Source organism: Typha angustifolia, chromosome 13, assembly GCF_048772165.1.
Source record: "Typha angustifolia cultivar Huaian chromosome 13, ASM4877216v1, whole genome shotgun sequence".
Taxonomy (NCBI): Eukaryota; Viridiplantae; Streptophyta; class Magnoliopsida; order Poales; family Typhaceae; genus Typha; species Typha angustifolia.
The window spans coordinates 1,447,800-1,462,023 of NC_133251.1; the positions used below are offsets into that span (position 1 = coordinate 1,447,800).

A 14,224-nucleotide genomic window follows, 5' to 3' on the forward strand; every position below is an offset into this window, starting at 1 on the left:
TTGCTTCGCAAGAGAAGTGGTTGTCATTAGTGCTAGAAGTAATTTAGACATCACTTGCTCCACAACTGGTACAGGGTGAAGATATACGATCAGCAAATATGTTCCACTAGTTTTCGAGAAAATTTGCATTGCTGAAATGTCAAAATTAGCAGCTCAGAAATCTAAATTTGTTTGGTTTCTCTTCACTTTGTACAGAACTTTGCAAAAGGTTTTATTGCATCTGAAAACAACTGGATTGCCACTGGATGTTTCTTGATGAAGCAGCCTTACTCCTGCATCTTATAGAACATAAATACTGATGAAGTTCGTGTCAAATGGAAGAGGCTTGGTAGCTAGGAAATCAGCAGAAAATTGTCTGCATCACTAATTGCAGAAATTTCCTGCATTACTAATAATTTTGGACATTTTGGACATTTGTGCTTATTATCCCTCCTTATTTGGCCCTTTTATGCACTAACAGTACATAATAAATCTTGGATAACTTTGATTTATGGAGGAATATTCCATGGAGAGTGCTTTATGTTCTGTGATATAAATCTACCTAAACTATGTTGATGGCCTATATATGGGTTAGATGACCGGACTAATCCTTCTGTAAATTTCTTAATCAAAGTAATTTGATTGAAATTTCTGTATAATTCCTTAATATATATCAAAGGACAAAACGAATTACTAGATGCTCACTCTTTGTACTGGTATTTCTTCTTGTGACAAGTCAGGAAACCTTACATATTCCTTGTCAAATATCAAGCAATTATCCATGAACAACTGTGACTTGATATAGAATTATGCTATAGGAAAACATTTGCCTTCATCTCGGTGCTCTGTTTTGCCAACCTTTTTCTACTCTCTCTTGTCTTCCTCATTATCGCCATCATTATGCACAGTTGCATCAGTCCTCAGAACAATCTTTGCATCTGGCGACATAGAATACCTCCAGTTGTCTTTATAGGCAAGTGGTCCAGGTTTTATAAGCGGATGAGAATCCTCTTGATCAAAGTCCTCACTCTCGTCACCAGAGTAGGCAAACCTGGTTGCAAAAACTTATAAATTTTCGTTAACTTGTATACACACTACTCAATCCAAAGCATGCTTCGATTTGCAGCGCGGTATGTTTTTGTTGTCATCTCTTGAAGAGAGTTGTATATCAAGGAAAATGCTTAGGTGATCTGAGGTAGTAAATGCAGTTGCTAGGATAGCAATGAGACTCTATAAGGTAGCAGTTTTAATACTAGAGTACTAGTCTTCTAAGTGTCTTACCTCATTGAGTTCTGAGATGGTGACCACAAAATACAGATGACACAAAGAACTGCAAAGGAGAGGAGTTGCCACAAGGCATGAATGGCCCAGGCGGTCTGCCAGCGTTGGCTATATACATCAGTTGACTTGAAATATATCTGCATGAAAACATTCACTCCATTAATTCCATCTGAACACAAGTAATGAAAGGAGAAACCTTGATGATCACAACTTATTGAACAGGATAAACCAGAAGTATAAGCAAGTGATTATTTTCTGTTCGTAGGTCGTTAGTAATTAAAGAATTTACATAAATTTTTGTTGAGAATTCGAAGAATGTAGACAGGCACTGTGAGGCTTGATGAAGGAAATGATGGAATTCATGGCATAGTTTGAAGTGAATTCTTGAAAGTATTTCAGTAACAGAGATTTCAGCTGTTAGGTAAGAGACAAAGTTGTCAAGTAAAAGGACATAGGAAACAATTAAAAGCAAGCAAAGAACAACCATAAAAATCATGTGAATTCACTAAGGAAGCTTCATATCTCACCTCAAATCCAATCCAACCGACGGATATGATAACCACTACGATCAATGCATTTGTGAATTTTCTGTATATTTCTAACTTGGCTGTCATTTTTCTCACCTGTTAGAGATAAAGAAAGATGAGCCCAACATACAGTTTTCAGTGAATTTAATTTATTATTGTCTCTTTGTCACTGGCAATATGTGAATATTAGTGCAAAGAAGGGAGTAGTATCTACCTCGAGTTTGTTCAAAGTTCTTGCAAGTGAAGTGAATATCCAAATTATGAAGAACGCGTCCAAGAGTGCCACGGGAATAACAAAGAACAGTTTTGCCTTTCCTGATTGATCACTTACAATGCTGACATTCTCAACCACCTCTAGAACTTCAGATGCCAGAAAGAAGGTTCCTCCAAGAAGAACAACCTTAGAAGTTAGCCCACCAAGTGTAGGCTTCACAACACCAAATCCCATAGACACAAGAAGGATTAGAACACGCGAAACTGTTCTTTTAACTGTGCCAAATGTAGCTGCCCAGAAAGTAGTCCCGACCGGTCTGATGCCGGTTTCGTTGAATTCAGCAAAATCGAAGTACCATAATGTCGTTTCCAACATTCCAAGTGCGATGACTAGCGTTATACAGTTCTGAAGTGGCATCACCTCTCTCCAAAATCTAGCATACTGGTAGAACCAGAATACTCCTAGGATGACAAAGGTAAGAGACATGAAACCATAGAACTTCATCAGAGGGGCCATCCTTCCTGGTAGATAGCCATTTGGATTCTTCCATATAGTCTTTCCTTCTATCAGAAGTCCATCAAGTGCTTGATCACAGTAAATGAAGTAGAGGTTGTACATTCCAGTTTGTTTGATTTGGATGGTTTTTGATGGTAGAGTTGCCTCAACATCATCTCCTTTGAAGGTGGCCGCATATACTCGAGGCCAACTCAGGGTGCGGTTCGAACGGCGATAAATCACCGTCCCTTTTTGACAAGCACCTATTTTTGCCAAGTCAGATGTGCAGCAGATCTCTCTTAGGCCACCGTACGGTGAGCCGCCTATCGTCTCGCGATCTTCCAGCTCGAAGATGATGACTGTAACTGTTGCAGTGCTGTTTTCCTTCTTCGATATGGCTGCAGCTTCCTTTGCCCTCTTGAAAGTGATCTTCTCAAAACTGATTTCATTCAGAAAAAGTAATACACGAAATGAATATATGAACTGGTGTGTGTAAATCAACTGCATTGATCTCTTTCAGGTTCATTATTCAAAATAAAATAGAGAACATCGCCTGATGTCAATGCAGAGTAATCAACAAGCAGTCACATGAATAGGAACAATAAATCAATAACAGAGTAATATTATCTTCCATAATACAAACGAAGAATCAAATATAATTCTCTAAGAACAACTGAAAGTCTGAAACAATCATCTTCTCCACGAGCTAGAAAGAAAGCTTTACTAGGAAAAACAACTACCCATTTCATATTTGCCATTGACCAACAATTCTAGATAATAAAAAGCTATGAAAGGAAGAGGCATCCATCAATACCGAATAAAGGAGTCATCACTGGCATAGAGGCCTTCACTGCCACCATGAAGGATAAAAGCATTGCTTGTGCCCACAAACTTCTCTCCTTTATAGTCATGTACCGAAGCCTTGACACCTAAGAGGCCAAAGAAGACAACCACCACGAAAGAGAGAAGCTTCATGGAGGAAGACTCGTCTCTCTTTCTTGAAACGGAGAGCTGGATCTATCTTGAGAACTTAGAGGACGAAGACGAAGACGACGGAGACTTTTTTCTGTAGCTTAGATTTGGAGATTGGTCATGAGGGGTTTTGACTAAGATTTGTCTAAGATTTTTTTTTTTTTTTTTTTAAGCATGTAAATACGTGCAACCGTGGGCGAACGATCTAATACGTCGGAATTAAGGAAGGGGGGACGTGGGAAGGCGTGACGTGGACTTCTGCAAGTGGCGTCACACTACTCCCAAAACTCTCACGACGACTTAACCCAGAAAAGAAATAAATAAATTAAATTAAAAAAGAAGAAGCAATTTGTAGGTGAATTTGCAGTTTAGACCCTCAACTTTTACTATTTCCTAATCGCATGATCTTTTCTGAAAGGGCGGAATTGTTTCGGAATTTTTTTTTTTAAAAAAAAAAACCATCGGAAAGAAAGCCCAAGCAATCGGCTCATTACACTCTAAAAATTGGGAAAAAGACCGCGCCATCTAATTCCTTGGATCGTCGTCGTCTAGGGTTCGAGATTGGGATTGGATCCGATGGAGAAGAGAAGACGGGTCGCGGTGGTGGTTCTCGGCGACATCGGCCGCAGCCCTCGGATGCAGTACCACGCGCTTTCTCTTGCCCAACAGGTACGGAAAAGGATTTGTAAGTCTCGTTCAAACACTATAATTCGATCCGAAACCGATGTTTCCAGTGCTCTTTCTTGCGGTATATGGATTACTCTATTTACAATGTTTTCAGTAAGTTGTTTTAGATATTGTTCGAGGATCTTCTGACTATATCCATTATCTGACTTGACAACTTAGGCATGAGTAATTGAATTGAGTGGAGCTGTATATTGGATCGAGAAGGTTTCTTTTTCAATGTTTGAAACGGATTTGTGCATTATATGCCTCAAGAGTTAAAGAATTCCTTCTATATATGTAGCCGAGGCAATGTCAGCAAGGGAAGGGCTTGTGGATAAAATAATTGCTAACAAAATTTCAGTACGAAGCGAGCCTTGATATTTTGATGGGCCAGAAAGAGTTGAAGGATCAAAAGAAATGACGAGCTTTTTTTTTATAGGGAAAGAGCTATTTTTGTCTATATAAGGCAAAAAGAAGTGAAAGAATTTAACGAGACTGTCTTCACACATTATAAGTGTTGTTTATAGTATCAATAAAGTAGTACAATATCACTTGTTAGTTGTTCTTGTTTCCTTATCAGATGGATTCAATTCTGTGTATTAGTTATAGTAGATTTGGATCTTTAACATTGCTACATTGTGACGAGTGCCTAATATTTTCTTTTCCTTGTATGTCTAATAGTCTTTCTATTAGCCAATCCTCATAAAGTTTTGGAAGTTGTCTTTCTCACTGAACCCCTCTTATTTTTGTAGGCCAACTTAGAGGTGGATATCGTTGCAAATGGAGGTACTATATTTTGCAAAACACGCCTTACATATCAATGTTCACATTGTTATTCTGGTTTCTAGTTAGTCTGGAAAATTGCATGCCCTATATCATGCTAGGAAACTGAGATCTGCTTGTTATGTACTTAGTAAACTAGAGATAGCTCAGTGAAATTTCTTACAAGTAAGCCCCTAATTGCGTGTTGTACATCTTGCTAGCATTGATGAGAGCCTTGTGCATGAGGATGTCCTCTCTTCCTGTTCTTTAACATGTTGATTCGAGGATCTGTTTTATTTGCTGTTGAATTCACGAGGTGATGACACACTTGGGTAGTAGTCTAGTAGAGTTGTCGTACCAATATAGTTTAATGATGTGATACCACTTGTTTTTTATAAGCTAGTGATTTTCTTTTCTTGAGAAATGGACTTTGGATCAGTTAATTTCTTAAATGTTGGATATAGAAAGAAATTTTATTTAGTTGTTTTACCAAATAAATGTTTGGTGGCCTTGTTTGTCAATTGATTTAACATTATTGTCTGCTATAGTAATGTTGAATGTATGAACAGGTACGGAGCCTCATATTGCAATAAAGGAGAACCCATCTATTCATCTTCACAAAATGGTAAAGTCATATTTAGAATTCTTTCCATATTATACTCCTTATGTCACATCCTTTGCTATTAAACTCGTGAAACACATGCTTTTCAGAAGCCAGTGAATCTTGCGGGAGTATCAAAGATATCAAGTGCATTGGCTCTTGTACTTAAAGCTGCAATCCAATTTGTTATATTGGTTCAATTTCTCTGTTTCAAGATTCCTCATCCAGATATTATTATTGTGCAGGTTAGTCTAATCTTAATGCATTATTTCTATGCATTTTTCTCATAAAGTAGTTCTTTTGTAGTATAATAACAAGATATAAGCCTTTGGGTCCTCTCATCATGCATGAAAACTCTTTTATCCATGTCAGGTAGTTAATAATTCTATATCTTGCTCTTTTAGTTCATTGGCAGTTGAAGTTCACAGTATCTGATTTGGTGCATGTAATATCTAATTCTGGTGTGAGTATGAGTTATCTAAATGAAAACTTCTCACTGGTCTTCTTTTAGAGAAAAGATGTGATTCTTTTTCCCATTTAGCATTCTAGATTAATTATTTACAAAATTAAAAGGTTCCGTATCCATTGGAGGTTAGAGCACCTCTGTAGTAGCAGCGTCCTGTTATATGTATGGATAATGATACATAGTGACAACTTCTTGGAAGTGACGTGCTGATTCTCATGATTTTGACAGCCATACCTGTGTTTTGGATATATCTCAAAAGTATTTCTGGCTCTTGTTAGTTCCTTAGTTCAATCCATTTTGTTCACTTAATCTCCCTTGATTATATTGAAAGAATTAAATAGTAGTTCAAATGCAGGAATTTGCATAAAGGTTTCCATTTGTAGTAACTGTCTTCCTGGGCCTGTATGACGTTCAGACAAGTGATTTTACTAACACTGATCTCCATGCCCATGTAGTTTGGCAGTTTTGACCAAGGTCAATAATTACTGAATGGTAATGTGGTGGGGGGACTTGTCTCTTGCTCATTTTACTTCTCACCTTGGGGGGGCTCCTTGGCCATCTGCATATTGCAGCCACCTATTGAAATTATGAGTTTTGATTGTTAGTGCTTACTTTATAAGTAAAAAGTATGGCTTTGCCATGTTCCAAACTTATCAATTGGGTAAAATTTTAGGGTTAATTTCATTTGGACCCTCTAAATTATCACCGTTTTTCACATTCTACTTGAACTTTTTTTTATTTACAAAGACCTCCTGAGCTAATAAGATTCTTAGTTCAACGACTCCATTTTGTTAAGACTTTTCTTAGCTCAAAAGGTTTATGTGGATAAAAAAAAATTTAAGGGGATATGTGGAAAGAAGTGATAATATATAGGGTTTAAGTAGCATTATCTCAAAATTTTATTTTGTAGATGGTGGTATGTAGTGATATAATCCTTTCTGAATTCTCACTTCCCAATTGTGGAAGCAAATGTTCTTCGGAGAATGGATGGTGGGTTATAGGGGCCTGAAGTTATAAAGTTTCTTCTTGGGGAACTTAGAAGTTATAAGTTTAGAACTGCCTAGTAGATAAATGATAGCATTGGTTGCAAGAGCAAAGTGCCATTGCTGTAGGATACTTTGAACATGCAACGGGCTAACATATGTCAGTATGTATTGTCTTTTGCTGTTTAAATTTTCTATGATCAAATGTATTTTAGGTATTCAGAGAATTCCCATTTTGAAGGGGAGGTAGAATTGATCCAGAACTATTTTAAGCTATACCAATTGAGAGGGTATGGTTTATCTGTAAGGAAAAAATAATGTGCTTTTTAGTAGGCATCATCGAGTAAGCAGCTAGATCAACTCTCTTGTCATGATCATTAAAAACCTGGTTACTTGAAAAGTGAAAATAAAACTCCATGTCCATGTCACCGAAGAGTCAGAGTATGATATAGTAGATTCCTATGTTTTTCTTTTTTTGCTTTGACTGGCTATACTGTATATGATTATTCCAGATGTCAGGAGTGATTTGCATACATCTAACCTTTTGATGACTGTATATTTTATTTATGTTCAGGTGAAATTACCTTCCCAGCATCTTCGAGAATCTTGATGTTCTACTATTTTTGTATCTTCAGAATCCACCATCTGTTCCCACATTGGCTGCAGTAAAACTTTCTAGCTGGCTAAGAAGTTCTAAATTTATCATTGACTGGCACAATTTTGGATACACACTGCTTGCATTGTCCCATGGGAGAGGCCATATAATAGTTAAAATATATCTTTGGTAATATGGATCTAATTTACTCTCTGAAGATATTTATTCTTGTAATTTAGGCTATTTAGCAATTCTAACCAGATAAGATCTTTATGCATTTGCACTTTGTAGGTTTGAAAAGTATTTTGGGAGGACGGCGAACGGGTCCTTTTGTGTTACAAAGGCAATGCAACATGAACTTGCTCAAAATTGGGGTATCAAGTAAGATTAAGTTTTGGTGATCTGTACTATTCATGCATGGAAATTCCTAATGTTTGTAGTAGAAGTCAAACTGAAACCCATTGGACATTGGTACATTGATAGGGCAACAGTTCTTTATGATCAGCCTCCTGAGTTCTTTCATCCTGCTTCACTCAGGGAGAAGCATGAGGTGAATCATTGTTTTCTTTCTCTGCAGCTTCTCTTATTTATTATTTCACAGCATGACCTTCCGACATGTCATAGTTGTTTGGTAGGTTGGAGAATAATATCTGTCACCCTGATGGCATTCATGACTGCATCAGTACCGGTAATATTGTAATTTCAGTAAACTACTATCTTTTTTTAGCCGTACTAGATATTAGCATGTCATCATTCTTCTAAGTGGCTTTTTTTATGCTTGCTACAGTGCATAAGGTTGAAGAGAATCAAGCTTCCTGTTATCAAATTGATCATTTGAGCAGCACATTGTTTAGCACGATGACAGACAATGATATATTCTTGAAACCAAACAGGCCTGCCCTTGTTGTGAGCAGCACAAGTTGGTAAGCTATATCCGATTCAGATTTAATAGTTAAGTTGTATGGGCATGGCACGATACAATTACAATAAAATGGAAAATCCTGATTACTATGGCCTGCCTTTAATAATATTCTTTTTAGATATATGGGCATTTTGACCCCCATCAGATTGAACCTAGGCTGCTCTTGCAAAAACATAGAAAATCTCTTCATATTCAGTAACCTGTCGTGCTGTTTTCCCAAACCCTTAAGATAGTAAGTTATTGTGTAAGATGATAATTATTTGTGGTGTCTGTAAATTGGACTCTTAGCTTGCACATTCCTTGGTCTATTTCAGGACTCCAGATGAAGATTTCAGTATACTTCTAGAAGCTGCTGTCATGTACGATAGGCGTGTTGCTGCAGCCTTAAATGAGGATGATTCTATCGAGGAGGAAAAGCTCTGGATGGATATCAATGATGGGAAGCAATATCTGTACCCAAGGTTGTTGTTCATTATTACTGGTATGACTACTGTTGCTTTAGAGTATGGGTATTTGACTAACATAGAATAATATCATTTATTAATCAAATTTTGATCTCATATTAACTTGTTAAGGTAAAGGGCCTGAAAGGAGAAAATATGAAGAACATATAAAAAGGTTGAATTTGCGACGTGTAGCCTTCCGAACAATGTGGCTCACAGCAGAGGATTATCCAGTATTACTTGGTAGGCCTGCACTTTTTACTTTGGCAATAGGTAAACATCTTTCTAGTTGCATATCTTAAATCCTTAAATATTGAAACTACTTCAGGGTCAGCAGATTTAGGTGTATCCTTGCACACATCCTCATCTGGCCTGGACCTTCCCATGAAGGTAGCTCATTTGTGAATCCTTTTTAACCCCTATCAAGTACACTGGGTATAATTCAAATTGCTTTTCCCATGGAAAACTGATCAAGAGACTTCTTACAGGTTGTTGATATGTTTGGATGTGGGTTGCCAGTTTGTGCTGTTTCTTTCTCCTGGTAAGTCATTTCTTGAGTTTCTCTCTTTGGTGTTGGTATTCATTTTTCTATTTAGAAAAAAAAAATCAATTTGATATTCTATTCATGTCCTGTTAGCATCAAGGAGCTCGTGAAAGTTGAGAAAAATGGACTCCTTTTCTCCTCATCATCTGAGCTTGCTGATGAACTTCTGGTAAGAATTATAGCTAGTTATATATTTCATATTCTTCTGTCATTGAAAAGAAAAATATTGACATCGATGATGGTAAGCTGATTGCCATGTTGACCTTGTATTCTCTAGTTAGTACCTTCACAGTTTCAAACCTAATTTCTTTCATTGCTGAAATGTTGAGAAGTACAATTTATTTAGTTCATTACATTTTTTTCTTTTTGTTATTTACTGGCGAATTCAATGCAGATGCTTTTCAAAGGGTTTCCTGAAGATTGTCTGGCATTGAAATCTTTAAGGGATGGTGCATTGGCTACAGGGTCCTCTTCAAGATGGTCTACCGAGTGGGAATCACATGCATTGCCACTTATAAACCAGGCAAATTTTCTGAATTGTTGTTTTTTACTGTGATGCTACCTAAAATCCATGGCTGTACAAATTTTATAGATATTATCTTATGGGTGGTGTTGAAACTGCATGGAGGGTGTGGCTATATGTTATATAGTGGTGTCTTATGCAAAAATGCTCTTGAATGATTATGCGAACTGGAGTAGTTAATGGCATCTTAAACATTGTTTCCATCTTGTTTTCCTGAAAAGGTCTTCTTTGATTCTTTGCATCTTTCCTAGTTGCTTCTGTCACTTAAGGTGCTCTAAATCATTTTCTCTAATGATTCCCGTTACACTTCTTGCAATGCTACAAATGATCTGCACACTAATTTCTATATGCATGTTTTCTCATATTCAAGGGCTTGGATTAAATGCAGGTTATTGAAGGGAAGCATAGAGACTGATGATGATCGAGAACAACAATCTGGAGAACTGATACATCATACGAGGGAGAACCGGACCTAAGTTACACGGGAGTCCACATGGTGAGGAGATATAGTAATTGTAGTCAATGCTGATTGACTAATAAATAACACCTCGAAGGGTCTCGTGAGTTCAAGACTGCAAGCCCGTTCATATGCACAAATAACCACTAGACTCTGATTATAACTTTTGGTGATGTTTGATTAGCTGGGGCTGGACGTACTAACAGGGTTGATGGTGCCACACTGGGATAATGTGACGTTGGATTATCTTAATCATTAGTATGGTTCACGTTTTATCCGATCATTTCAGTGCGACGTTAAAAGTAGCCTACTTTTTTGTTTTTCCTTTTAATCTGCATGAGTTGATTTATGAATGCTGATATGGTGAACGATCCTTAGCCAGAGAAACCAGGAGCTAATCTCTGATTAGAGAAATTTCTAGTGTAGGCCTGGATATCAAATGGAACATGGAAGGCAATTACTTTGTTGGATTATCATATTTGCTTTCGCCATGGTAGAACATTATGGTCAGGGACAACATTACGGAGGACATTATGTAGGGCCCCAAATATATTCGTTCATATTTAGACCAACTAATCATGACTGGTGGCAGCATTCTCAAATTTCTAAAAGAAATGGAGTTTATGAAATCTTGTTATCATTGTGAAGATTCTCTCCACGTAGGTAGTGGAGCCAGAAGATGTCCTTCAGAAGAAATGTACTGAAGATTTTGTTGAGAAATTTATGGGAAGTTTTTATCTTTTTTAAATATAGAACAAACGAGTGTAAATGTAGTTTGGTGGTTTAATCAAATTAAATTATTTCTCCAAAAAAGAAAAAAAGAGTCAATAGAATCTTGCCCGTTTATTCACTCTTGCCAGTAATAAAGCTCCGTCTTAGATTATCATCATCAACTTGATTGAATAAAGGCGTATATACCTAGGAAAAGGTTAAAAGACGTAATAAGAGGGATGCCATCATATCTTTGTTATGACACACTGTAAGCTTGGGAGAAAAGGAATCAACTGTCACCTCTTTGCAGAGTACAGTAGGATATACAACAACTGAAACTTATTCCACTGATAATATTTCTCAAAAAATGACTAATTTCACTGGGCAACCCTTAGGATGAATCTAAAGAGGCCTTTTTTTAAGTTAATAGCTATGAAGGGACATTTAAGCAGATGCATGGTCTTTCGTTGAATTTGGCCGAGTTCTTGATCAACCAGCTTACAAGGTCCCCATTCAAGGGACATCGGCATTTGCCAAAGGTGTACAATTTTGCTTCATGTACACTCCTCCTCCTATTCCTCCTCCTCCTCCTCCTCCTCCTCCTCCTTCCAAATGGCACAAGCCCACAAAAAGTGTAAAACTTGGGCGGCAGCTTCTCAAATCTCACCCAAGTTTTTTACTGGCATTCCACCTGATGCTCAACTTGCATTACCTATTTAGGCAAGGAGGGATGCATCTAAATTCTCAACCCGGAGTAGTCCTTTTAAGTGGCACATAAGCAACTCCTTGTAAATGGTGAATCCTTTGTTTCATGAAGACTGGAATCAACAAGAATCTCTAATCCCTATATATATATTAGTAAATTTATTCTCACCTAATTTGATATAGGAGATTACTTTTTCGAAAACAAATATTTTCCAGAAGATCTCTATAAACATTCAAAGCTCAAATAGTTGAAGACACATCATCTTCCAACGGCGGCGTCGAGCCTTCTCATAAATGCACGTGCAATCGACTGCAGGGGCGAGGTCCTTTATGCTGCGAATGCGCAAAGGCTATATTTGTCTTGGTGAACATCTTGGATAGCTGATGCATTCTATATGCTATGCAACCATTGCTGTGCTTTTCCTTCCAATATAATGGTCTGAGCTCCTTGAGGGATTTAATGAAGGAAAAAGAAAAAGAAAAAGAAAAAGAAACGCATGAACTATAAGTGCTCTTTTACCTGCAAAGTATGCCACATATTAATTTTAGCATTTTTATCATGAGTTGAAAGAATAATCAAATCTGAAGAAGGGGGAGTTCTGTCTAGATTCTCACCGATAATGTCTTAGATCCAGTGTTGCTTATATTTCTAGAACAATATCTGGATATAAAGGAAGAAGAAGAAGAAGAAGAAGAAGAAGAAGAAGAAAAAGAAAAGAATCCATCAGTATATTAAAGCATGTGTGGTGTTATTGTTAGTATTAAAGTGAAGAATAGCTCACACTCTGAATCAGTCTTGACCCATCTATAAGACCCATCTCCTTTGTCGTCCTTTTCATCTTCCAGAGCTCTTTCTATAGGTTTGTTTTCTAAATACTTCTTTGTCGACGTCGAAGGCGAGCTTTGATGGAAGAATTTCTTGTGAAGTAGTGTCCTCATAATCTTTCATTCAGCAACATGACGAAATGAGCAATGTGGGCGATCACAATTGCGTAAAAAGATCAAAATGAAGATGGTCACATGAAATCATACCTTCTCCATCGTTGACTCTGTTGGATCCTTCAAGGTCGGAGACGGTGCGAAGCCACCGCTACACACAAACATCTTCTTGAGGAGAAACTTGAGAGATTTCTGCTTGATTGCACCCCTGTTACTGGCTATCAGATCTCTTGCCTTGCATAATATGATCTTTGTGTTGGGCGAGAATTCGCCGCCATTATCATCGGTATCCACATCGCCGGAGCATTTGGGCCCTGCGGTCCTATCAACCTCCAAGCTGGATGGACAGTTGAGAAATCTATCCAGTGGTAGACTAGCTTTCTCTTCACCTCCTCCTGTCTCTGATTTATGAGAGCTAGACTTGGACTTGCGTCTTAAAAGCTTTGTCAGCTCTTCTTGTAACTTTCTGACTTCTTCTAACGTAAAATCCGGTAAATCTTCTGAAGACTCGTGTCTCTGTGGCTCTTCCTTCAAGTTTTTGTTACCAAATGTTCCAATGGACAACAAAGGATGGGGCAAATTGTTGAGCTCTTCTTTGCCAACATCTGGGATGGGAACACCTAAAAGAACAAGTGCCAGGGATTAGAATCCCATTCTTATGCAAATTAACGTTACAACCGGAAATCCAGTAGATGAGATGAGGAAAGAAATTAAGTTGGCAAAAGAACAACAGATGAATAAACTACAAAGCTATCTTATTGAGAAAGTGATCAATCAGAACATGGAGAATTGGATCACACTGATCATATTATCAGAAACAACTAACTACTCAGAGCGAATAACTTACGACCACTTGAGCTCGAACCGAAGTCAGATCTTTTCTTCTCTTGTCCTCCATTGAACTTATTTTGCATCCAATTCAGGATCTACACTCACAAAAAGAAAAAGAAAAAGGTTGGGCATCAGATGGTGATGGTATGAGAATTGACATCTCTGTCATTGCCAATAGCAAAGCTTAAGCTAGTGAGCAGTCCTTACTCTCATATCTCCTACTAATCTTGAGACCTTTTATGAGAGAGAATAGAGAGAGAGATTATTGAGTGGCTTTCATCATCCTCTTTGCCAAGGGTGCAAGAAAAGTAGCTACCAGAATTCCAGGGAAAGGAAGAACACGAGAAACTTTAGCAAATGCATCTCCAAAGCTCTGACCATATCCAGACTTTTCTTTGGAGTGACCACCAAAATAGACCCCACTGTTAAGAGGTATGAGTGAAAAGGGACTGTGAACTAAAAAGAATGAAAGCAAGTTAGCTCTTGAGAGCTAGCTCCTTGTTAAATAGATAGATAGGGATAAGTGCTACAGAAACCCATGGCTAAGCTCTACTACGCCAATGGTACTTCTTATGGCCCAAGTTCCAAAAATACTGCCTTTTACCTCG

The 14,224-nt window shown here is 37.6% G+C and overlaps 3 protein-coding genes across 3 annotated transcripts; 1 reads left to right on the forward strand and 2 right to left on the reverse strand.

Moving 5' to 3' along the window:
• Positions 1–35: 35 nt before the first annotated feature.
• Positions 36–3,543, reverse strand: LOC140774469 (uncharacterized). The gene is made up of 5 exons (XM_073117476.1): positions 3,311–3,543; positions 2,002–2,935; positions 1,788–1,883; positions 1,261–1,397; positions 36–1,030 (listed from the first exon to the last, which is right to left on the reverse strand). Exons 1-5 carry the CDS (start codon positions 3,469–3,471, stop codon positions 844–846), a joined length of 1,515 nt encoding a protein of 504 aa, XP_072973577.1. The 5' UTR covers positions 3,472–3,543; the 3' UTR covers positions 36–843.
• Positions 3,544–3,945: 402 nt separating this feature from the next.
• On the forward strand, positions 3,946–10,707 carry LOC140775195 (UDP-glycosyltransferase TURAN). The gene is made up of 16 exons (XM_073118473.1): positions 3,946–4,137; positions 4,887–4,920; positions 5,466–5,521; positions 5,608–5,742; positions 7,582–7,730; positions 7,833–7,922; positions 8,025–8,091; positions 8,166–8,229; positions 8,329–8,464; positions 8,778–8,944; positions 9,039–9,149; positions 9,235–9,296; positions 9,395–9,447; positions 9,544–9,619; positions 9,845–9,973; positions 10,362–10,707. The coding sequence occupies exons 1-16, from the start codon at positions 4,045–4,047 to the stop codon at positions 10,386–10,388; spliced, it is 1,449 nt and encodes a 482-aa protein (XP_072974574.1). The 5' UTR covers positions 3,946–4,044; the 3' UTR covers positions 10,389–10,707.
• Positions 10,708–11,429: 722 nt separating this feature from the next.
• LOC140774607 (protein NEGATIVE GRAVITROPIC RESPONSE OF ROOTS-like) lies at positions 11,430–14,015 on the reverse strand. Its single transcript, XM_073117672.1, has 6 exons — positions 13,824–14,015; positions 13,633–13,711; positions 12,879–13,405; positions 12,629–12,788; positions 12,462–12,507; positions 11,430–12,366 (listed from the first exon to the last, which is right to left on the reverse strand). Exons 1-5 carry the CDS (start codon positions 13,827–13,829, stop codon positions 12,488–12,490), a joined length of 792 nt encoding a protein of 263 aa, XP_072973773.1. The 5' UTR covers positions 13,830–14,015; the 3' UTR covers positions 11,430–12,366; positions 12,462–12,487.
• Between the last annotated feature and the right edge of the window lie 209 nt (positions 14,016–14,224).

What these genes read in the sequence shown, in the direction of transcription:
- LOC140775195 (XM_073118473.1), top strand. Translation starts at nt 4,045, where the DNA reads ATGGAGAAGAGAAGACGGGTCGCGGTGGTGGTTCTCGGCGACATCGGC. An exon ending in CAGATATTATTATTGTGCAG is followed by an intron (nt 5,743 to 7,581) that starts GTTAGTCTAATC and finishes TTGTATCTTCAG; the next exon opens with AATCCACCATCTGTTCCCAC. An exon ending in GCCTGGACCTTCCCATGAAG is followed by an intron (nt 9,297 to 9,394) that starts GTAGCTCATTTG and finishes GACTTCTTACAG; the next exon opens with GTTGTTGATATGTTTGGATG.
- LOC140774469 (XM_073117476.1), bottom strand. Translation starts at nt 3,471, where the DNA reads ATGAAGCTTCTCTCTTTCGTGGTGGTTGTCTTCTTTGGCCTCTTAGGT. An exon ending in GAACTTTGAACAAACTCGAG is followed by an intron (nt 1,884 to 2,001) that starts GTAGATACTACT and finishes TATCTCTAACAG; the next exon opens with GTGAGAAAAATGACAGCCAA. An exon ending in TCGGTTGGATTGGATTTGAG is followed by an intron (nt 1,398 to 1,787) that starts GTGAGATATGAA and finishes GTTTTCATGCAG; the next exon opens with ATATATTTCAAGTCAACTGA.
- LOC140774607 (XM_073117672.1), bottom strand. An exon ending in CGGTTCGAGCTCAAGTGGTC is followed by an intron (nt 13,406 to 13,632) that starts GTAAGTTATTCG and finishes TTGTTCTTTTAG; the next exon opens with GTGTTCCCATCCCAGATGTT. An exon ending in CAGAGTCAACGATGGAGAAG is followed by an intron (nt 12,789 to 12,878) that starts GTATGATTTCAT and finishes GCTGAATGAAAG; the next exon opens with ATTATGAGGACACTACTTCA.